The following is a 25,021-nucleotide window of genomic DNA, read 5'->3' as shown; positions in this document are numbered from 1 at the left end:
TCGTTAAGCCAGATAATGAGATTCCCGCGTATCGCTTTCTCGAGACATTATCCGCTCACAGCGGAATGGCGGTAAGTGCACAATTTTCTTTATTTCGAGTTAGATTACGAGAGAGAGAAGAGGTACCTGCACCAGGAAGTTAGGCAATCCTAATGGCGAGGCGATACACGTAAATTCGTAGCGTGCGGTATAATAAAATGTACACGTAATGTAGAGAAAAATATACATATATATATATATATATATACATGTGTATGTGTGTGTGTGCGTGTACACACAGAGAGAAAAAAGAAATATCATTATTATTACGTTACGAGGAAGAATACTTCAGCAATATTTTACTTTTCAATTCGAGATGAAAACGCAGAACCGTGAAACCCCTCGTTATCGTAACGTTCAGACAAACGCGCAATTTATGTCATCGAGTTGAGTAATTGTGATCATTTCCTTCACCTATATTATTTCATTATCATTATCCGTCTTTTTATTTATATTATATGTATTTTTCTCTTTCTTTTTCTCTCTTGAACAGACAAATGAATAAATAAATAAATTATGCATATCATCGTCCGTTTGTTTCGATATACTCAGCAGATAGTGTCTCGCGTTTTCAATGGGCGAGTCGTGAAAAAAAAAGATCCGAGCGAATCGCGAAGACGAAGAGCTTCGTCAATACAGGCGATGTTTCGCTTTGGACGCGTCTCTATGAAAAGCCTCTTCGGAGGCGGAAGAGAACAGAAAAAGATTGTGCGTAGAGAAACCACTCTGAACGGAACAAATATAATAATAGACGATAACCGATTAATCAATATCGCAGCTCTTTTTTTATCGTCCTTTATTATTATATTTGTTTTATGTTAATCAAAGAGCACGGTCATTCGCTTGATGAACTTGAATTAAATCTGAGGCGTGTTTTCATTCATGCAATTAAAATTTTTTTTTTTTTATTAATAAATGCATCAATGTCACGATCGCCACAGAAATATCACGGATTTTTCGGCCACTCAATTAATCAAATATAATTAACACACTCACATCGAGCCTTTAGCGACAGTCATGCTGAGATTCTGTATGACGTGATTCGGATTCTTGCTGCTACCATAGATCTTGAAGGCGTGCCTGACGCTGACCGCCTGTTGGCGATTCCAGGAGGGGTTGTTGAGCCCTGGCGTCGCCAGGACGGTGCTCGACGTCACCATCGTGAGGTCCACGTTGCCATCCGCGTTGCTCTGCATCGTGCTCGCGTTCGTGAGACCTTCGGCGCCCGTAGCTCCGTCGCTGCAATAGAAGCGAACATGCCGGTAACGAGAGAGAGAAAGAGAGAGAGAGAGATTACATGAAGGATGTCACAAATCGCATGCAATGTATCTTGTGCAAGCTTTCTGTGGAACGCGTGTGGCTATTTGGCCGAGATTTCTTCGCGGAGACACTTGTAACGTGACGTGTAAAATTACAATGAGGCGGGGGTGTGGTGGACGAGCGTGCAGCCGATCGTAGGGGGTGGATCACGCGTTTCGCCGGAGTTTCGACAGAAGGAGCACGCGAGAACGGAGAGCGGCACGATTCACTTTCGAAAGTTGAGAAGAAAGTCGAGAAGTTGAAACTTCGCTTCGTTGAAAACTCCGTTCGTCATCACTTGTCAACGGAGATTATTTCTCCATTTTCTCGGGAACGAAAAGTTTTTCCCAAATTTCGAACTTTCACTTCAGACTTCGAGCTTCCCCTGGAAATGGAAAAAAACCAGGGAAGAAAGATATTTTCTTCTTTACGCCAGAACCGTGATTCTCGATTCGATGCTGCGACGATGACTCGTCGCTTCTCCAAAATCCAAGGAAACGCCGATTTTCAGCGCCGAGCATCGAGACGTCGCCTCGACACGCGTCGCCCTGGGTCTCTAAAATCCCTCCGTAGAGTAACCGTGTGCACGTGCTCGTTGCAGAGAATTCGATTCTGTAAATCTCAGTCCGGATTGCGCGGTATGGAAAGAGTCGAAGCGACGCGTGTGTGCGTGTGTGTGTTACGCAACGGGCACGCTGGCCGCGGCTTTCTTTTCGCTGACGCGCGGCAATTCATTGGGCAACGCGTCGACGCGCGCTCTCATGTGTGTCACTCGTGTATGTGTTTAACGCGCGCGTCCAGGTGTACGTGCATACGTACTCACTCACCTGCCTGCCTATCTATCTGGACAGCACGTGGCTGTGTGCGCGCGCGTCAATGCACGTACAGGCGTGCGCTCATGCACACGTGGACGCGGAATACATAACGTATGCACGCATCGGGCGCGCAGCGGCGGTCCGCATTGCGCGCGTAAAAGCCGAGCGAGCGTGAATTCTTGCGCTAGTTCGCGCGATTTCGGCGATTTATTTCGCGATTTCCCTTTCCCGAGGCGAACTTTCGCGCCGCGGATATTACGCTCGCGCCGCGGCTCCTGTCACTCGAAACGCCGGCGAGCCGGAGGGATGCGAGGTGTCGCTCGCAGGGAGCGACGCGTTATCCCTCCCGGGACTTTAATCTTTCCGATTCTTTTGTTATTATTGTAAAATTAATTTCTTCTTTTTAAGATTTTTTTTGTCTTTTAACACTGGCTACCGCGCTGTCGTATGCATGTGGCTTCATTCTGCAGGCGGCTGTCGTTTTATAAAGAAGTATTTCTCGATAACAATGGTTTACAATTGTAATCTTATAAAATCTGTATGTGTAAAAAGGTATACAGAGGAGATTTCTGTGGATTTGAACCGTTAAACCAACCCAAGTCAAACAACCACGTACACTAAATCCAAAGCAACTTTCTTCGGTGTGCGGATTTATGTACGAGAAAAACGTTTTGTCTCTCTGGATACCGTTTAAGCGAGCTGCCGAGATATGCCAACGGCAGTCGATGGAAATTTTTTTCGAAAATAAATGCGGCCGTTCAAGCATACGATTAACTTTTAAAGGTTAATTTTCCTGTACCGAGAGGCCTCTCTCTCTCTCTCCCCCCCCCTCCCCCCTTCGGATCGCAACATGTTTACCTCGCAGCAACCGAGACTATCGCCGGTTACGTAAGCCTAAATGCTCGAGTTAGCTCGGACAATTGATTAACGAATCCAGACGGATTGTTATCCCCGAGTCGATCGAAGGAAAGTATCGAACACATACCGCTTATTAGACGAAAAAGAGAGGAAAAACGATATAACGATATATCGGAGTTACGACGACGGAAATGTACAACTTTATATTACGCAAGTGGATCCAGTGGCGGGCCTAGCGTTACAATAACCGAACGAGGTGTTACGCTTTTTCGCGCGATAGACGGTTATCTCAGCATTCGGAGAAGCGACGGGCCGAGGGAGGTCGCGTTACCGATGTCGCGTTACGCGAGCGGCGATGTTTGCAAACGCCGTGTTCGCGGTTGCGAAAATCCGCGCGAGTTTTCCCCGTCGAAGAATTTTAACGGCGGGGTTCATTCATCGGGCGCGCGCGGGTACGCGCGTGTGTGAAGGGGAACGCGATGTAACGATACTCCAGCTCCGGGTAATTATTTCTTCAGTCCCGACTCGACATGTTACGACTCGCTATCGCGAAAATCACGTAAAAATCATCAAATCGTAATGAATCGCGGAGAACGCGATCGGAATATCGCGCGCAAAAAGCTCGCCCGAGATTACGGCGCGACGGAGGCGATCGAAAATTCCTCCGCTTGGAAAGACGGAAGAAAACAGTCGACAATATATATTTATACATCATAAACAAGAAAAAACCACGGGAATGATACGATGTTACGAAGTTCTCGGCGGTAGTTTTTGCGCCGGCAGCTACGACGGATCGATCTCAATTATCATCCGATTAATTTTCCGCTCGGTTGGCATCTCGAGTGAAGAGTCAAGGAGTTTAACGTGCGCAATTATCGGTATTGTTACTCTGTTAGCCGTTTTACGATGACTCTTTAACAAGACTAATTTACCGTAAAATGGCCGTGTACCACGAAGATAATTCCCGCTTAATTAGCAATCCATCATTTGCCTACGACTAGGGGGCAATTATTTCGTGAACAGCGATTAATTCTCAAAAACGCGGCCAGTCGGGGGAAGTGGCTCATTATTTCAAATTGTTCGACGATGAAGCTCGATATTTGTCCTCGATCGTTAGTGATGATGTTAAAAATAGCCGCCGAGACGCACGTTCCCGCGAGCGGAATCATTTGTCGACCGTCCAATCATTAATATAACTCGTAATGAAACTTGACTTTATCGTCGATCGCGTCGACTGCACTATTCATTGTACTGTTTTGCATCACCGGCTACTGCAATTGCGTATATCTATGCGTGTTTCTATGCCGCTTTTCGCGAGATACGTACGCATTACACACGTACGTTTTTTTATACACTTTTTTTCACTCGCAAGATATCCTCATTGCTCGCGGAACGACGCTGCGAACGCTGCGATCGACGGACGCCACGTGTACGCGTTCCTCTTCCGCGAATTTCGCAGAATTCCACTCGAGAAAACCGCACGTCCGATCGCGCATCCGAAGCACGCAGAGACACACATGTGACTCCGCGGAACCGGAATTAATATTCAATAAAACGAGTCGACGGGCGGTGATGTCTTGCAGAAATTCCGAAGGAGTGCGATTCTCCGGAGCCGAGAGAGAAAAAGAGAGAGAGAGAGAGCTAATGAGAAAATCTTATTCAATTTTCCCGCGGTAAATCAAAAGTTGTCGCATGGAGGAAAGTGGAGTGACGGCGAATTTTACACTGCTGTGCCGATGTTCCTCGAGACGCGTATTTTTCTTTCATAGAAATCCCCCCGGCAGAAAACCTTCTCGACAGTCATCGACGATTACGCGTCCGATATCGTAATTTCATCCGCGGAATTACGTGGCGAACGAAACGATCGTGAGTTTGCACCTGTCTCGATTTTCTTTCCGTCCGGTCGACATGCCGTTTCCTCCCCCGGCGTTTCCTCGATTCGCGCAAGAATTATCCTACGAATTATCGGCCGCGATAAATTCCGCGATCCCCACAGCGGGTCGATTACGATTGCGGACGTGCGAAGTATGCGCGGAGAGAAAGAAGAAGAGGAGAAAGAGGGCCGGGCGATCGGCGTTGCGTAATGTTCGCGGCAGAATTGACGAGCGACGTCGCGCAGGGAGCGGCAGGACGAAAAGCGCTTCCGGGTGCTTGCTTGCCGATGTGACGATCGGCGAGCGATTCTTAGCGATCAGCGATCGCACGGACCGCGCTCGAGATTATTGCGGGACACACACACACACACACATACAGGCACGCGACCCACAATTGCGAGACAGTTTGCGCTCGCGAGAAAAACACGACCGCTGACGATAAAACGTCGTGTTGCGTCAGAATGACGCCTTTCGGAAAAATATACCCCGGCCTCGCGTCCCTCCCCCCCCCGTGCTTCTGCATTTCTACCTGTCGCAACGATCGTGACGAGAAAAGAAAAAAATTTCAGAATACACCTTCGTCATGGAGAAAAAAGTGCTGTTTGTAACTAGCTATATATGCGCGCATAGTGAAAACAATTATCAATGAGGAGAAACATTTTTGTAGCGAGTGTTATTACAGTGCCGGCGACAGCAACTTTGTATTTGTTGTTGCTGTTACTTTTTTTTTTTTTTTTTTTACTGGAGAAGATCCAGTCCACGCTGAAAATAACTAGTAATTTTAGTTACGTTGACCGGTTTCTTCTTTCTTCGGGGTTTGCTTTGACGGGTGCTTTCGCGCAAACGACACCGATGCGACACTGTCGACGCACGGAAAGATGCGACGAAGGTGACGATTAGTGCGTTCGTAAAAATTCACGATTGCAGGCATGGGAGAGTGTGAATATGCAACTGAAACTGAGTTTAAAGTGAATTCTAGGTTTTACGTATCACGTAACATTTTCTTTCTCAAAATTCAAATTTTGCTATTCATTGATTTTCACCGTGAGGTCAGTGTTTTTAATCCCTTAAAGGAATGGCGTATGATGGATGAACAATTTAATCTTTATCGTACAAATTACTTAGAAAAGGCGCACTTTTTATTCGCTTCTTTTAAAGCTCGCTCGCTCGCTGTTTTCTCACTCTTTCAAGAATGAAATTCGCTTTGTTCACTGTATTTGAACAGTCAAACCGTTCCCATGCCTGCGATTGCTGCCTCCTCTCTCATCAAGAGAGGCGCAAGTGTGACGTGTATATTTATATTCGACGGACAACATAGAGATTCATACGGTAATGAAAAGAAGCGCATGATATATAGGCACACCTCTTACGATCGGTCTGCTCCTGCGACGATGCGACTTCGGCGCACAATATGTTGGATTTTGACGGCACATCGCTGACTCGAGCGCGTCGTTTAGCGGTTCTTGGTTCCGAGCATGAAACGGCAAAACGTTATTGTAACTATGTCACCCCGGTCGTTAGCGATGGATTGCGTTTATTTTCCCGCGCGACCGATCTCGACGTTCGAATTTCCAAGCGCGGAACAATTGAGGCGCGTCGAAATCAACGCGTATTCCAACTGCTCTGCCCGTTAACGGCCGCCCCGTTAATTCATTCTTCGATTTATTCACGCGTTAATTCCATCGATTTATGCACAAAGCATGACCAATTGCTCCGCACTAATTAGACGATGAAAACTTAAGAGAACTAATTAACAATTACGAGCATTGGGGAATGCGTTTATTCACGCGTGATCCAGATTATTCTCAAATTTCATTGAAGTTCTCGGATGATTCATGAAAATCAAAGTGTCAAGAAGGAAAAGAACGTCGTTTTCTACGTCTCTAACGAACCCATCGCTGAGAAACATCGCGGGATTTTTTTTACCGAGTGGTTTGCGCCCGTTGCTTGAGCTCGATGGCGGGCGATCGCAACGTCGTCGCGGACAGTTGGTCGCGTCGTTTGTGTCGCATAATTTTTTCTGCGGATCTGCGGAAGAAAAAGCAATTCGTCTCTCTGCGAACAGTCGTCTCGATTAACCTGCTGCGGTGCGACTACAGTTGAAAAAGTGCTCGCTGTGTGTGTGTGTGTGTGGCACAGTATTCAATTGTGCGACACTGAGGTGGAGTAATATAATCAGAATAATTTTAACCGAAATTTTCAAACAAGGTGCAGTATATATACAGCGTCCGTAAGTGATTGCACATGGCACATGCGTATTGAGAAGTTACTTTTCAACGACGCATTCGTTGTGCGCAGCAAAAGGGAGTTAACCTTCGTGTTCCCGTTGTCGTTTGCATTGCGACGAGCTTCTCGATTCTCGATGTTCGGTCTAGATTGATAGCTGCATAAATAAATAGATAGTTTATTGACGCTCTGGGGCGAAAAGTGCCCTAAGAGCGTTTCGGAAAAAAGTAAGTACGTAAAATACACGGAGAAAGTATCGTAGTAAAAATTACCACAAGATTTTGTAATGTTAGACCATACCGGAATTTAACTGAAACTATGATGCGTGTTGTAATCTTTAATGATGTATTTCATTGCGTACATCATTACAGATTACAACACATGTAATAATTTCAGTCATCATTCCCGTATTGCCCAATTTATACAATTTTATGGTAATTTTTACTGCAATATTTTTTCCGTGTACAATCTAAACTTTTATATAACAGACAAGAAAAAGAAAAAAATATATATATAAACAATAAAAATAAGAATGCAAATAACTTCAAAGTGAACTTGAAATCTAATGTAATACAATGTTAGAATAGACACAAGTTCGAGCGCAATATTGATTACTGGGACTTTTGCCGGTAATATTTGTAAAGTTTTATTCTGAAAGATGCCTGCGTTTCTGAGTCTGTAAACTATGGAAGCGAGTTCCAGAAATTAGCAGCTGCGAGAGAGAGAGAGAGAGAGAGAGAGAGAAGCATTTTGCAAGATCGACGCGACGAGGAACGTGTTTCCTGTCGCAAAGTTTCGTTTTCGTCACGGGAATTTCAGGCGACCGTGGAACACGAAAGTTGTTACGGTGACATGCAATGTACCACTCATGCATCGACGACAAGCCGTCGTTACCGGTTATTGTGTTTCCGCAACGCGAACCTGCGTCCAACGAGTTTGTTCGTGGGCGAGCACGACTTGATGTCCCGTTTTCGTCCCATGATTGTGTCCGGCCTGCGAGAGGAAAAACGCGTTTCCGTGGATAAGACAACGATAGACAAATAGCGGGTTCGATCGAGAATTTAAGCGGATTAGTCTCATATTGACCGCACACGTACAGCATATTACACGTCGGGCGCCGTTTCAGCTGTGCCTCTATCGTCGCAATGAAATAGCCAGGACGGCGATATGTTTGCTCCGAGAGTAGAGCAAACCGCATGGCAAAATCAATTCAGCAAAGTCGCGTTTGTTCTTTCTTATTAGACCTGAGCTTGTGCGCCGGTCGATCGGATAAAATGTCGAAATTGATCCACGGAGTAGTACAACCCGCGAGTTGTGACCTGAAGGAAGTCGCCTCCGAAGATGATCCGCGATTGGGACGTTTCGAACGTCGCCATTGGGAACGTACATTACCGCGCTCTGAATTTTCATATTTTTTTTTTTACCATACCGAACACACAAGAGAGAGAACCGAACGGCCGACGACGGATAACGTTGATCGAGATCGCGGCAGGCGCGCGCGCGGAAAGGATCGATTAATACCTCGGCGATATGCGGCGATATGTTTGAAAAACAGAAAAGAAAGGAACACGCATCCGGGGAAAACGTGGCCTTACTACAACGTCTCGTGGCCGGCGTCGCAACGATCGAACTTTATTCTAATCCCGATCGGAGCGTAAACTTGATCGGTCGTGTGAAATCACCATACCGATGTGACGGCTAAGGTCGACGACAACGACGACGAGACACGTCCGTTGCGTATTCTTGCGTGGTAGCACCGCGATGCCGGGGTTCACCCGTCGCTGCCGCCGCTGGTATCATTTAATATTGCATCAGCCCGCGAGACGATATGGTCACGGTCGCGTAAAGACCACCCACCCTATTCATCCGATAATCCTCCAGTGCGCGATGACGGACTCGCGGAAGGTTATTCCTGCTCGGCGCGAGTCGAATTCCGTCGCTCTGTTTTAAGATAGCTGCAGCACCAAATGAGTTTCTTGAAAATTCCTCGAAACTCGCACTACACACATAGATTTAAATATGATCTAATTATTGGTGTAATTATAAGTAGATTGACCATTCGAAAGCTGAAATATTCGCAAGGGTGTATAAGAACGTAATATATTGCTTGATAAATATTAAATTTAAATGACCTTAGCACGTTATGACCACGCTGCTTGGAATTAATTACCGGACAAGACGATGTGCAACAGTTGAATGATTAATTTTCTATCGTCACGTATATTCGATGTTTGTTGATTCGATGAGAATTCGCACGGGCCGGCACGTTCAGAACGTCTCGGTTTACCCTCGCAAGCATTGCGATTCGCTTTGCGATCGTCGTCGCAACTTGGCACATTAATGAAATTAATTTTTCTTCGCCTTCTCAATTCTTGATTCCTCGTTGATTAGCCGATTCTCGTGGCACTTTCATCAGCCGAGCGAAGGCAGTCCTTTGATAACATTTCGAAACACAACGAGCAAAATCCGTCATCCGGACAATATCGCTCTTACGAGCGATATCGAAGTTTTTATTAACGGTCTTTCTGAAGAATCAGAAACCTCTTTCCACAATTGGCAGTCTGCATATCACGTGGACACACGAAACGGGCCACGTCGATTCCGGCTCGGTTCAATCCGCGCAACGCGACGCGTGATCACTAGAAAAGCTCCTTCGCATTCTTCGCATCACGGCGAGCAGCTCGGATCAGCTAATTGCATATTTCGCAGAATGAGCGTGCAAAAAGTCGCCCCGCGAAGCTCCCGGGGCTCGATCCTGTGTGCGCGTCACCGCCGGTGTGTCGCGAATTCGAGTCGTGCCGGAGACGCGCGCGCATTCTGCGAGGAACTTATCATCGCGCCGGCATAATTATTATCGCGCCCGCGGCCGGAATCGCCCGCCCCGCGATGACTATTGCATGTCGCGAGGACGAGCGTGTTCTCCGTCTGGACTCCGGCGCGAATTCCGTCGACTAATCGCGAGTCAGCTGGCTCGAGCGATCGCCCTTTGCTACGACGCGGCGGCAAGTGCCATTATAATTTGCCGTCGTGACTAATCGTCGTGAGTTTGCGATCGTCGCAATTAAACGCAGGTCGGAGGCGTGAAGCGCGTCTCTGATGCGCACATCGGGCGCGTTGTCGCGTGAGTGACGCGCCGAACGCGCAATCCGTCCGTCGTCCAAGATCGAACTGAGGCTTATGCGTACCCTTCCGATGCTCCGTACTATCGATTGTGAAAATACACGGTATTATGCGCTCGAAGTCAGCCTTCATTCATTCAGGGGTTATATACCCTGCCGAGGTCGCGACGCATTCCCCGATAGTACACTGAGGGAAAGATGTGGTTATTTTCTGGGACGATTCTTTTTTTTTCTTTTTTTTTTAACCGTAAAAATAAGTAACGTGCACGTAAGGTTATTATCACTGACACTATAGTAACGCTTATTAGAAAAATAGAAATTTTTCTTGAGCATTTTTGTGATTAAAATGGAAAAGAGATGTCCTCGAAAGTGATCGTATTTTTCTCTCAGTGTATCTGTGCGTTTGCTTTCTCCTTTTCTCTCTCTTTCTCTCTCTGCTCCACCTTTGGTTTTCCAACTCGTGAGTCTTCTTCCCCGTGGTACGTGAAATACTGCGCGTGTTATCACAGTTAAATTCAAATAGGCGGCCATTGCGAAGTTAAGAAATTTATATCGCGTTTTTATCGTTCCTCTCATTGTGACCACATTCGATTACAACGTCGTCAGCCGTGAGAAATTGTACATTTTTATCGACGTTTCTTCTCTCGCAATATATGTCGAAATAAATTAATCTTATCTTTGCATAGCGCCACGTGCGCACGTGCCGATAAAACGTACATTTCGATTTACCCTGACCTCTGCTGATTTAATGGACCTGTGTTTGAATATAATTAATTCGACGAACTTATTGGGAAAGAGCAATTAAAGCACGTCGGATGAGTCCGATGCATTATCGCGTGATTCTTTTCCGATTTCTGCGATCCTGTGCACGCTCATATCAACGAAATTTCCCATGTAATCCTGTTTCTGCTAGGAAGTTTCGCCCACGGTCAGATTCTGTGAAAAAATCTGAAACTTCGCAGGAATAAAATGCATAAAGTTTTTAGAAGTGAAAAGGAAAAATACACCTCGAAGAAAATATAATTTTTCATATTTTTGCTCATATATCTCTGAAGCCACGAGAAATATTGAAAAAATGTTAGATACAAAATTTACCAACACTTTATATCTTATAACATTGTGATGGGAAATTCGGGGAAAAATCATTTTTAAGTACGCCTTTGAAGTTCTCTCTGCGATGTTACGGAATATAAAATGACATCGACTGCAACATGTTCGATGTATATTTCTGCGTTCCAGATTTTTCAGAGATTTGGCAAAGAGTCTCCGAAGCTTGCTTGTTGGTATTCAAAAATCGATGTGCAGTACGGACAGAAATCGCGCCCATTGCACAAGCGGACATTCCGCGCGAAGACGTGGCGCGAGGACGCGTGTGGAAAGACCCAGCCTCGTGACTCTTTGTTTTCTGGGCCATGGTCTCTCTCTCTCTCTCTCTCTTTCTCGAACTCGCGAACGATCAACCCCGCTTTTCCTCCGGCGTCATTTTTGTTCCTCCGTTTTCCGAACATGGCGAATCAATTGCCGTGCGTTCTCAACCGTGAGATGCGCCGTCCGAAACTCGCCGTCCGCAGACTCCGAGACCGCGGTCGAGCGGAAAAATTCCCGCTGTAATTCCGTCCGTTCGCGTGTAATTAAGTGCGCACGCAGAGAGTTCACTTGTTGCAGCACGATTAACGTGAAATCGAGCGACGTGATTTCTCACGATTTCCGAAGAATGCCGATGCCTACTTCTCTTCGTGACGTCTTTTCGCCGTCGATACGCCGCGCGCGAAAAATCGTTCCGTAACCGTCGCGCCATCATCGATCGAGCTGTGATACGTTAACGCGACGCTCTATTTTTATCTTTCGGCGTACCACTTCGTGAAAATGAGCGTAATTAAAGTGTGCCGACCGCCACGGCGATTACTTTCATTAGAGCGAAATTGCCCGGGATAACGTGCGCGTCCGAGTATACACGACAGATCCGCGGCGGCGGCGCGCCTGTTTGTCGTGTTCCAATTTACGATGTCCAAGATGCATTACGGAGATGAGGAGAGGCGTTTCAATTAATTCCGCTCGATTTAGAGACGCGCATCCCGCGCGCTCGTGACCTTTCGTGCCGGTAAAAAATTATTTGCTTCGTCGCGTGACGACACGTCCGGGAACGCTCACTAACGCCGCTTCTTCGTTCAGTCTTCGTTATTGCGGCCCTCCCGTTCCTCTCGGGTGATTTGTGAAATTAAAAAGGCTATAATTCGCGATTAATTATTCCGCGCGTATTTGTCCGCAGACCCGAACTACTACGAGCTTACCCATTATCCCCCGATGCGTTTGGGTGCGCACGTGCGTAAGCCATTCCGTTACGTTCGACGTTTGATTAGGAACGACGTGCTGTGATTTTGATTGCGCGTTTAACCTCACGCGAGAGGTTACCTTGGACCTTTTTTCGGCAGCCGTTCGACTCGCACTGCGACCGGAATCCGAAAAACTTTCCGATCGGGACACGACGAACGAACGGTTGGCAATCGACGTTCTTGCTGTGTTTCGTCTTGCTGGCGATCGATCGCAGGTTGAGAGATCGCGTGTTTCTTCGTTAGTCCAAGCATTCATCGAGAGAACGGATTCGATTCCAAATCAGGGTGGAAATCCGTCGTCCAAACGTGCGAGCGCGATAATATTCTGTGCGTTACGTCACATCGTTTCATCTGTATTCTCAGTGTTGCGTTTTAACATCGTTCGGGTGACGTCTACCTCGACGTGCTTGACGCGTCACTCGTGTCTACGCTTGCATCTGTCTAATAAACCGCTCCGGTCCGCACGAGGACGATGCACAGACGAGGGCGTGTTAATATTCAAAAGGCTTCGAAAAGGTTCGAAAGAGAAACGCAATATTATCACCGGCATAAATCGCCGGTCCCTTCCGACCTTCGTTGCGATTTCTACGCGAAAGAAGAAGACGTTTATCTTTTGATAACGCGGCTAGGTTACTTTTTACCCCACCGATTTTATAACCACACGAATAAGCTCTACGCGCGCGCCGATGCTTATATAATTAGAACGTAACGAGGCGCCTTCATTTTTCAGAGCGAGAGAGCTGCTTACTCTCGACACGTCCGTGTGTAATCGCTCCCTCCCGCAAACGCTCCTTTACCGGGATACGGGGGATATGTTATGAGGAAATGTGTACCGCGGCAATCTAAATTCGGGTGAAACTATACGGCTGACTTTACGAGAATGACGTAAATCCGCGATACTTCGCGTCGGCGTCGCGTTCGTAATCGATCGCGGCGTTACGCGGCAGGTAAATCGGCGCGGCGAGACTGCGTGCGCGACTCTCGCAACTTTCGGCTGATATTTTCCAACGAAACCGCCCCACTTTTTCGCGTCCGCTGACGAAGCGTTCCCCGTCACGCGTCTCCCGTTCTCTACCGCGGCTCGTGAAAATACACTGAAAAGTAAGTTTAATTGGATCTACCTGGGCGATGGACAACTGAATGTATTTTGATTGAAGGAAACAGATTTTCTGTCTGGTCGTAAAAACCAAATTTGGTTCGTGAGAAAAACTAGAAATTGTTTTTCCTTCAATTAAGATGCAGTTGGTTGTTTACTGTCAGGTAAGTCCAACCAAACTCATTTTTCAGTATATTGGCTTGTCGGCAGAGAATTTATCGTTGGGGATCAACGAAGAACACGACGACAACTCGGTTTTCGGAACGGGAAGAACTTTTTGAAAATTAAAAAAAGAAATATTTCTTTCATTCCGATTTCTCTGCAGCTTCATATCTAATAATATCTTGAATCGCTAATTCCGAACCTGAAATAAAACTTAAAATTAACAACAACTGACTCAATATGACTGAAATTTCGACGTCATAAACCTCAAAACTCCTTCTATATCAAGTTTCGAGAAATTTTTACACGAGGAAAAAATGTATGCTCAAAGAGGGTTAAACTAAATGTTCACATGAATGTTCTCAGTCGCGGAAACGGAGATATCGTTTCTTGTCGTCAAGCCTTCAATTTTCGTTCACCGAATTACCATACGGTTCCCATTCGGTTGCAGTGAGAAGACCGAGAAATCTCTTCCCCTTCGCGGCGTTTAATCCGCGAAGGACTCGGGATTTGAGTGTCGCTCGAACGGTATCATCGGGGCGAGGACGTGCCACGTAACCGCGGAGTTTCGTTCGAGATAACGATTTTTCGACGGTATTCCCTCGTTACGATATGTTTACGGTACGTTACGTACGGTCCGCGTTCCGCTCTTACGTAAGTCGGTTTCGTATCGGTTTCGCCGGCGATGGGGAATCGGCCGGCGTGTCGGCGCGAAAGCAGTCGCGAGAGGAGTGCGTGCATTCACGAAGACGTTTCCCCGGCCACCCATCGGCTGTCGCGCTTCGAAAAAGAAGAATCGACACCCGTGATTATTGACCTTGGCACATTTCCCAACGCGGAGCAACAACGAGCCGGCAACGAGTATCGGCGCGGTTTTCGAGCGTGACTCAAATGACAAACGTCGCCCGCGATATGACTTCGCGGCCTTCGCTTGATTTCTGCCCTCTCCCCCTGACAAGATGGGTGCACCTTCGGCGCGATTCCGTCGATTCTTCTCTCTCTCTCTCTCGTCGGAGTCGCCGTGACCGCCGTTTCCTTACGTAACGCGAATCCAAGTGTCGAGGGCCTCGTTCGCGTTCGTGATTATCTTCCGCTATCGATCGCTCGTTTATACCTCGCCGACGGGTACCGTCGCGCGAGGGAAAGTATCGGCGATCTGTCCAGTCCCCGGGGCTCAAGTTGGACCGCACCATAATGGAGTCGTCTTCTCGGATTACGCAAAGTCATTCTTACGATGCGCGATGCGCGCGAGCAGCGGGAAATCATGCATTCGCATTCGAGCAAGCGAGTTTTTTTTTTACACGCGCACTTTTTCTCCTCCTCTCGACGATGTTAATTGCCTCGATGAAAACAAAAAGTCACTCAGCGCTGATCTAAGTGTGTGTGTGTGTGTGTGTGTGTGTGTTTAATTCTATATTAACCCTTTATACTCGAGGGCTCCGGAGCGGAGCCATTTAAAATTTGTCTCCAAACTCGAGGGCTCCGCTATGGAGACAATGCACGTAACTTTCAGTTCATAACATAAGAAAAAAGATAAATCGTAAAAACTATTGTGTATAGGATATTCCGCTCTTGCTATTTGCATTTGAGTTTGAAGAGTTTGAAGACAAATTTTAAATGGCTCCGCTCCGGAGCCCGCGAGTGCAAAGGGTTAATAGTTGTTACTCGAAGCTTGTCAAGTGGGATATGCAGATTTGGATTCAGAGTTCGATTTTCATTTTTCACTCGAACCGCAATGACAATCGGAATCGTTACGTGCATTGTACAATTTAACTTGGAGACTCGGGTCCTAACTCGTAATTCAGATCTGAGTATCTCATGTGGGTTAAGTTTCGAGCAACGATAGGCTTACGAATTTCAGTCTTGAATTTAGAATTAGATGTGAGTGTTTTTCAGTTGAATTTACGCGATTACAGATATATGTCAGACATGTCACGCGATTCGACTGAAAAACTCAAAAGTTTCACTCGGAATTAGAATCTGAATATCTCACTCGAGATATGTTTCGAATGACCATTGTTAATACAAGCGTAAGATTTTTATTAATGATGCTCGAAACTTGTCTCAAGCAAGATACTCAGATTTGAGATTGGAGAATGTGAGTTTTTCCGTCGAATCACGGCTACAAGTAATGTTATGCGTAGTAATGCGGTAATGTTATACGTAGTATGATTCAAATGAATCAGCAGAAAAATTCAAACAGTGGGCTTTTTTTCGAGCCGTTCGAGTGTATGTAGTCCTTTAAATAACGACTATCGATATTTATTTAAGAAATTAAGACATTTCTCAAACAGTCTCAGAGATTTTTCGCGTCGCTTCCGGACGTGCTCACGAGGATCTCCTAGAAGCGGCTCCCGACGGGTTAATTCTTTTTTCCTTTTTTTCTCTCGGAAGACAACTGATTCTCTGTTAATGAGAACTGTGTACTAAGAGAGAGAGATAAAGAGAGAGAGAGAGAGTCAAGTAACACACGATTTTCTATACTATCCCGCTACTGTTTCGCTCGTTCCGCATGCGAATCTGTTGTAACGCGGTTTCCCAGATACACCTCCGGGTAGAGACGAAGGGAACACGCGTAGAAAATCGCGACAGTCGCTCAACGAGGAAACGAAGGAGAATTGGGCAATCTTCGGATTTTTCGCGAGAAAGCGTGCGAACCACCGCGTGAACGATCGTCCCGTCGGCTTTTTTTGCAGATGATACACGCGGTCGCATTTATCTGCGCGCGATTGCGCGCAATTAACGCTCGTGAATTATAATTCCCCGGTGATGGGTCTCGCAATCCGGAGAGCGCGAATGTTGCAAATTAGAACGAGTCTTTCTTTCTCTTTCCAAGAGCACTGTTCTCATTGCATTGCACAAGCGCGACGTCGCAATTACGATCTGCTTGGCTTACCAAGGGATGTGCTAATTCGCGCCGCTATGTGTGAGATCAAATTGAAAGAGAAAGAGAGAGAAAGAAATCGGACAAGAAGCTGCAGGCTACTACGAAATCGAGAGAACTGTGTGAAGAAATTAGACAAATCTATGTAATGATAGATATAATTGAGATTTCCCACGATCGATTGACTTAATCGATTGATTACGACACTTGGATCCATTTAATAAAATGTTTATATAAAATCTGACATCGCAATGATACATCCTTTTGAGACGCTTTAATATATCTGACACTTTTCATATTATTGTTACATATATTTGTGAGAAAAAAAGATTCATCTGAGGAATTTTCTTGTGACGAAGATTACTCCTCGTGATGGTTGCAACTCGTTATAAAATGCGATTCTCAATTTTTGCTTTATTAGCCGTAATGAATCTCGTGGAAAGTATCAGATGAAAGCTGGGACGGCGACTGCTACTGTTGACCTTACAGATTCGCGCCGCGAAAGACAAAACAATACTCCTACCGCGGGCGCGTTTAACTTGCATTTTCCTCGGTGCCGTTTAGAAAGTATATTTCTCTCGGTCTTTCACATCACGACGCGGTATCGTCGTGGGATTTCTTTACGGTGGTGTTATTACAGCCGCGAACGCGCTCGCCTCTTCGCACACCGAAGAGAACAATCGACCTAATCCGTGGCTCTCGTTGGATTCTCGGATCCCCAATTTTTTACAATCCTATAATCGGCACAAATCTCACGATGCATGGAAGTATTCTCTTTCCACTTTCTAAAACCCGATATTTCCGCGAGATAAAAATATCAGTCTAAGAAAATTGGTCCAAAAAGTTGGCCGAAAAATTTAATTATCAATAGAGTTGAGAGATTTACATGTGTATAATTCGATTTGCGAATTGAAGCTCGAGGAAGGGGGCGAGAGGAGATCTGAGCAACTGATTGTCTAACCGTGATTTTTTCGTGTTCTCGAAACGTCCACAGACATTTGCTTTTTAGGCAACGTCTTATCGCATCAAATCAATCTCGCACAGAGAAGTTCGCGCGGTGCAGCATAGTCGGAAGTCGGTCTTCCTAGAAACGAGAGATGGGAAATGTTACGTGTACGAAGATACGCTCGAAGACAGCTTCGTCTGCCTCGTGATGTTCGATTTCACTGTGCTTCACCGTGTGTTCCGGTATCATCAGAACGCAACTCCTGTTTCTTCTGTTACGTGAGGTCGGTGCGAACATTTCGCGAGTCTCGTCGGGCTGCTACAACAGACGCGTCCAAGTGAACCAAGCAGCCGTACAAACATCGGGGGGAGAAGTTCCTTTTGAGATTTAAAATCCCGCGACAAGAGCCGTGACAAGGACGAGCTGACATTTCGAATGTCAAGTATTTCCGCGTCTAAGAGCACGGAAATGGCAATTATAATAACGAAGTGTTCTTAGCGATTTACGTTACTTTTCGGATATGAAGTCCGAGGCCGAAGACGCGTGTGGGATTGATATTTCGAATGAAAAATGCGTGTAAAGATCCGTGGCTTCGATAAAGAAAAAGAATATTTCTTTCTTTAACGCACGGCGCTTTTTTTCTTATTCGCTGCAATTTCTGTATCTTTGACATTAATTGTGACGCCCACAATTTTTCACTCTTCCTCCGTAAATTAATGTGATTATCGGCAGTTCAAAGTCTGCTTAAGTTCGATTATTTCTCGCGTGTCTATCAGGAAAGAATATATAAACAGTAAAAGATTTTGTGTTAAAAATTACCCACTGAGATGTTGTGTTGCTTTGGCATGAGAAATATGTTAAAAATCGCAGAAATGTTAAATTAACACATTCATATATTGACAAGATGAACGTGTTAATTTAACATTTGTTGGCACATGTGTTTGGCATTTTTTAACACGTTCTCCATATTGGGCTGGCACGAGATCCCAGTGGGCCGTTTTTAATATAAAACTCTTTACCATATATAAATGTCGCGTTTTGAACGACTTCTCAACGAGAGTTCGGCTCGGTGAATTGAGACACAACAGAATTTTCAATAGAACAAAGAAACCTTGTCGGTCTGTCGTTTCCATCAATAGTCTCTTTAAACAGAACAACGAGGTATTTAGTGATTTTCATCGTCGATCAGATGAGATCTCCTCGTAGTAATTCTTCGCGTTCTCCGCGTCAGGATGTCCGTACGAAGGCGGAGCGAGTTACGACTCGCCGTTGATAAGATATAATAGGTTGTTTGAGAAGGTTCGAGGCTCTCGAAAGTGAAGAGTGTTATGGAACGATATTGACTTCTCGTAAGTGTTTCTTCGTACCTGCGTGGATTGGCAGTTGGGCCGGGCGAGCTCCCCGCGCCATTTATACACCTCATTCTAATTAGGATTCTCGTCTTTCGTAAGAAGCTACACCGATTTTCTTTTCCCTCTCACGCGTGGTCAATGGACACGTCATTGTCCGAGATAGCGCTTCTTTATTACTATTATTAGCATTTCTTAGTTTAATGTGTAAGTCATAGGACTCGGCTAGCGGCGGTTTCGCTTTCTGAATTCGGGAGGCCGCGACTTTTACTCATTCCGTTTAAAGACCGATTTTCCTGCCGATCGGCACGGAAAATCGGATCTCCGTTTAAAACGACGCTCCCTTTCGGTAGTCGTTATAAAAGTCGCACAGTTTCCCGTGTCCACTTAAACAAGATAACCAAGGAGCCTGTAATCCTCGAGCACTGAATAACAGCTCAGAAGAATACCGATCTCTCAGTTTACACCTGCCTGTGAATCCCGGACGTTCAATTCGGTAACAAGTTCAGGGCGAGTGAGTAGCGTCTCACACGCTGTGCGCGTCCGCCGTATTCGCTTAAACGAGCAGCGCACTCGCGGACGCGCTGCTGACCGAAGTCACATCATCTCACGAAGTCGTACCTTTCGCAGCCCCGCGACGTTATCCGTCCCGGCGAGATCCCTGTGCTCGTCGAGGTCCGCCGAAGTCACGCGTGATTTCGGCCGGAGGTCGGCGCGGTCGACGGACGGCGAGAACAGCCGGCGACCGGCAGCATCGGGCTGTGTTTCACCAGTCGACGATCCCACAGTCGCGACCCCCTAGTCTCAACGATACCCCCGATCACGCTCACTGACCACGCAGCCGACACCAGGGCACCTGAGAAGGCAGAGACCTCGCGGTATTTTATCAATCGACGACGAGCGGCGGACGAAGAAACGGGACTGGCGATCGCGCGCACGGTTCGAGGAGCTGCAGTCAGCCAGTCAAGCGAGCAGCCGACCGATCGATCGCTGATACCGTCCTCCGCGACTTTCGAGTCCTGACGCGAGACTGAGGCGAGGGGTACCCAGACTCGGACTCGTGCCCGCCGACACTCGTAGCGCCATCCCGCTCGCACCTTTCCTCGCGGACCCTCGCTCGTCTCTTTTCGGCGAACGCTTTCCCTCCACCCGAGAGGTGGCTCGAGCCCCCTCGTCGCCCTCCCTCCTCCACCTGTTGCTGCTCCGTCACCGAGCGTGTCTCGCGACGCCGCGTTCTTCGCCCGTGTCCTCAACTCCGCGACCCCGCGACGATTTTCTCTCTTCTGATCATCACTTCCGATTCGGGATTCCCAGCCCGCGTCTCTCGCTCGACGACGCTCTCGCGTCCTGCGGCTATCTCGAGTAGAGCGAAGAACGAAGAAACAGCTGAGCCAAAGTCGAAGGTCTGGTACGAGGGAACACGGCGTTCGAATCTCGGGATGAGGTATTCGTGGAGCCGAAAAATTAGGGCCGGGGGGGAGGGGCCTGAAGTAATGATTTACTTGAGTCCGACACTTTTTTTCTGTGTAGGAACGGAAAGATTCCTGCACGCAAAAAAATACTCAAACATTCTTCTGAGTATCCGATAATGAGCTTTTCTAAAATTTGTGATGAGTATATTTGAAGATTATTATCAAGAAAATACTCTTTGTTAAAAATTGTTATTGCTTAAAAGAAGACAAGTAAACTGAACAATCGCTTTTCTTAGCGGTAGACAAATATTTTTCTCTTTGTGTAAGGAAGTTTCCACTCAGTAGTGAATTGTTCTTGGTTATCTCATCCGAGTCTTAACCTGAATGATAATTAATCGTCTGAACATGTCAGCTAATAAATTTTCCGCTTTTATTGATCTTCTTTAATGTCTCACAGTATGCTGAGAAACATTAAGTTGAAAGAAATGTAAATCCTTTCTTTTTTTCCTTTTCTCCTTTTCGTCCTTATCGCTATTTCACATACTTTAGTTCTATTATTTCGTTTATATAAAAAAAAGAAACTTTCCCTTTCATACTGTAAATAAATAAATAAACAAATGTACACCGCCTTCTCAGCCGCGGCGACAAAGATATCATTCCTCGTCATTCCGAGTTTTCATTCCTCCTCACTGAGTTTTCATTTCTCGTCCTCGAGTTTTCGTCCAGTCCTCATCCAGTTGCAGAAACTGAGACTTATTTTTCTCCACGTAGTTTTACTTCTCACCGTACCATTAAGCTCCGGCTCACGCCTGGTTTTCCTTAATTTTCTCTCTTTTCCGATCGGCAAAGGTGAATTATCTAACACTCATTGATCTCCGCCGGTGTTGAGTACGCGATAGTAATAGCGCAGAAAGGAGCGCCCGGGCACTTGACGTTATATTGTACTTCACCGCAACGACGCTGCCTGCAGCCGTCGTCGCGGCGTGTCCGGTGTTATTTTGCGATCGCGCGACTGATCGCCGATTCGACCACGCGGCGACGCGCTTTCGCTCATCTCGGCGCGCACCGTAGTTACCTTCCCACCACCACCTGTTGTTACCTCGCGAAAGGCCGTTCCTCGCGGGGCACGTCAGTGCACGGGGATCCGTTTCGGCGAGATCGCTTTCTCCGCTTCTTCTGCTCCCGCTCCTGTCAATCCTGACGCGCGCGTTAACTTCCTCCTCGCCGCTTATATCAACTTCCGCGCGTAATGCTTGACGTAATTTTGCGTTTCTGGTCCTCGGCGACGTGAACGCGTCACGCCACCGGCTCTCCCCTCGTCGCTTATTACTTCACGCGCTCGCCCGCCTCGCTCGCGTCTGCTCCTGCTTCTTCTTCCTGATGCTCCTTATTTGCATCTTGCTCATTATACGGCGAGTGTTTTATAAGGCGCGCCACGTAAGAATACGTTTTTATCACGAGACTCGCGTTAAATTCGCAAGAGCGTTGCTTAACTCCAAGAGTGGGATTTATCTCTCTGTACACTGCGAAGAAGAAGATTCCTTCCAATTCAATCGATTTTATTGCATCCAAACAAATTTCATCACCGGCACGTTCCGAAGAAACTAACCTTTCGATTAATAAGTACGATTGTCAGACTTTCCAACGAATATGTATCTTTATCTTAAGTAACAAATTATCAATTTATTTGAAACGAAAGTAATGTTTTTTTATAAAGAAATTATTTCCTTTAACGCTACACAGGGAATGGAATTTTCCAGAGCCTACATTTTAGTTCTACTGTTTATTTATTACTGTTATTTATTTTATTGTTATTATTTTTTTATAACTGTTTAACGAACTCTCTTTTTCCAGTATGCGCACACGCTGCGCGTGATTTTCTCGCAAATTTTATCACGGTGAGCGGTAATACGACCCGCATGAACGATGCCATATGCACGTAAAGCACGTACGCATGCGCTCGGTTCTCCCCGGCTCCTTATTTCCCGTGACCGAGATTTTTCCCGTTGCCCCGCGACTCGCGATTTTGGCGTCTCATCGTTGCGAACGACTCCGCGGCGCGTGATCTCGACGCTTAGTGTGCGGCATTAGCTGGCTAATTGCGAGTCGCAAGGGCACAAGTCACCGACTTCGACAAACCCGTTTTGCGCGCGGCTTAATCGTTTCCGGCGGTTTCGATTCGGCAAAACACCTTGCCGCGCCATTGTCGTCGTCGATAATAAGACAATGGGGATTCCCTCGACGTCGCCGGATCGTTCGAGCCGATTTAGCGCGCGCAAAACACACGTGCGCGTGTGCGCGCTAGCGTGCTGATATACGGCGGATTATTTCTTTTTTTGCTCCATTTTGTTTCTCCCGATCTTTTAACGTTCTTATCCCTCTTCCGATTTCCATACAGAGAGACACGGGCGGCTTCCGCGCAAACGGTTTCCCGCGGACGGTTTTGTGTGTGTGTGTGTATTCTACGACGGCGCTTTATATAACGCCTTTTACGTCAAAATAGAGCGCCTCGTTTAAAATAGAAAGAGATACATTACACGCGGATTAGGTAACAAAGACTCGTGTAATCCCAACGAGCCGGTATTAATGTGCTTAGACGAAGTCTGATTTCTTCCCGCCGGCGTGAAAAGTTCCCTCCGATTATTCATTTGACGGCGAACGAGGAAACAGGTTGAGGAAGGTTAACGACCGTGCAAATCATTCGAGTCTTGCGGCGGTGTGAGCGGATAATATCCTCTCCGCGTAACATTAGAAACACGACAGACCGAGTCGAGGAAATCGACCGGATGTTGAGAGCCGAAGCGCATCGGGATGAAGGATGAGGGAGCGAACTTCTGCGCGAAACACCGCGAATCTTCGAATTGTCCTGTTTTAAATGTTCACAAATTTGTTAGTACTCGTTATTGGCTGCACAGGATGAGAAATCCTTTTGCGCAATTACAATACACACGCGTTAATGTAGACGAGGACGGTTGGGCTTTGTTCGAAAAACGAAGAAAGTTTTTATAATAATTTGTTAAATCTTTTTTTTTCGCAGTGTTTAATTATAATTCTGCAAAAGGATTTTTAATTATGCGCAGTTAATAACGAGCACTAACAAATTTACGGTAAAACAGAACGACAGGAAAGATGCCCTTAAGGACCGTCTGCAATAACCGTAAAGTATGCGACGATACGTAAGCAGTAAGATAATTGGCCAACTACAGTCGATTATTCTTGGACTGTAAGAGTAATCCAGTTGGTCAGTTAACTCACTGTTTGCGTCTTACTGCATATTTCATGATTACCATAGACGGTAAGTAGCAAGAAAATTGACTAATCACGGTCGATTATTCTCTGACCATGGGGAAAATAATCGGCTGTTTGGTAAATTTTTTGCTACTCAAGTCTTATTGCTTACGTTTTCCCGTCTGCCACTGTCCTTAATCATTACAATGTTGACGAACGAAGACGTCTAAAAAAAATGTTGCTTGCATATAGAGAGAGAATATCGTTCATTATCGTCCTGAGAGGTAACTTTCTATTACAATATTTAATCTTAACTTTAAAGCACGGTATAATTTAGACCTCGTACGTAAATTCAATACAAATCAATTCTAAAAGAAAGTCGCAATATCTTAACTCCGATTCTTATCTCGTGACAAAAGGCAGGTGTACAATTTATTTTTAAATGAAGCCGAACTTTTGGATGTCCTCATTTCTTCCGATAAATTGTACCACCTAACTCCTACCGCATATGCAAAAGAACATTACATAATGAACGTCGAAAGCCTTTAAGCTGTTCGCACACAGTGAAGACTTTCATCAAACCTCGTACAGGTGGTCTGTACTCTAAGGATTAAAGGCGACCTTGGGAGTTCGATTTTGAGTTTCGTTTTTCTTACACAATCGTCACATACAATGTCGTTTCATTTCGAATCATAAAGGCACATTTAGCTCACGATACATTGCAAATCCAAGTGTGTTATTTTAGCAGAAGCTTTTCTCACACATTTCTTGCCGTAGATCTCGCGTCATTTAACACGATCGGACGTGTTAACTTACGATTTACGTGTTAATTTACGATTAAACGTTTTAAATGACGTAACCCGAAACAGCATGAAACATATAAAAAGAGCTTCATTCGGACGTATCATTTTTAGACGCTTATTTTATGCGTATAAAAATAACACTTGGATTTGCAGTCCAGAATACGGTCCTCGATTGTTTACGTCGATTCAGATCCCTCAGTGCATCTCGGATCGCCGTTAAATAATTTGTCAAAAAGAGCGTTTCCTCCCTGATTTTTTGATTAAAAGAATAGATAAATAACTACACAAGTACATTAATTGGTAATAATTACTCACTGCCATCGCGACATATCTTCCCATGAGCACTCGCAGCGTTTTTTTCCTATCTCCGTCTGAATCTTTTTTCCCTCGTTAATAGACACGCGATGATATACTGTTTAGCAGATTTCCGCGCAGTCGTTCCCAATTCCACGCGATTAATTCCATTTCTTTCGACGTTACGCGCTGTCGCGGCCGTTTTCGGCCGGGACTAACGCGTCGCGCGCGACCCCCGCCGTCCACATTGTCAGTAAGAATACTTAATTCCCGACATTCAGATT

General features: G+C 45.9%; 1 protein-coding gene across 3 annotated transcripts in view; it reads right to left on the bottom strand.

Annotated features, from left to right (window-relative positions):
- Nucleotides 1–25,021, bottom strand: part of LOC106741815 (ABC transporter G family member 23) — a 61,830-nt gene that overhangs the window by 18,387 nt on the left and 18,422 nt on the right. The window contains exons 1-2 of one of the 3 annotated variants that reach the window (XM_014614176.1): nt 19,622–20,011; nt 1,036–1,278 (exon numbers count right to left, since the gene is read on the bottom strand). In XM_014614176.1, the coding sequence (XP_014469662.1) occupies nt 1,036–1,235 (200 nt within the window). In that variant the 5' untranslated portion in view covers nt 1,236–1,278; nt 19,622–20,011. Of the gene's footprint in view, nt 1–1,035; nt 1,279–9,281; nt 10,012–19,621; nt 20,012–25,021 lie in introns of those variants that run through there. The other 2 variants (XM_014614180.1, XM_014614175.1) reach the window with 2 other exon arrangements.

This window comes from Dinoponera quadriceps, unplaced genomic scaffold, assembly GCF_001313825.1.
Source record: "Dinoponera quadriceps isolate SergipeBrazil2010 unplaced genomic scaffold, ASM131382v1 scaffold533, whole genome shotgun sequence".
Classification (NCBI taxonomy): Eukaryota; Metazoa; Arthropoda; class Insecta; order Hymenoptera; family Formicidae; genus Dinoponera; species Dinoponera quadriceps.
Note: the sequence above shows the minus strand (reverse complement) of the source record. Positions and strands in the feature narration are given on the sequence as shown.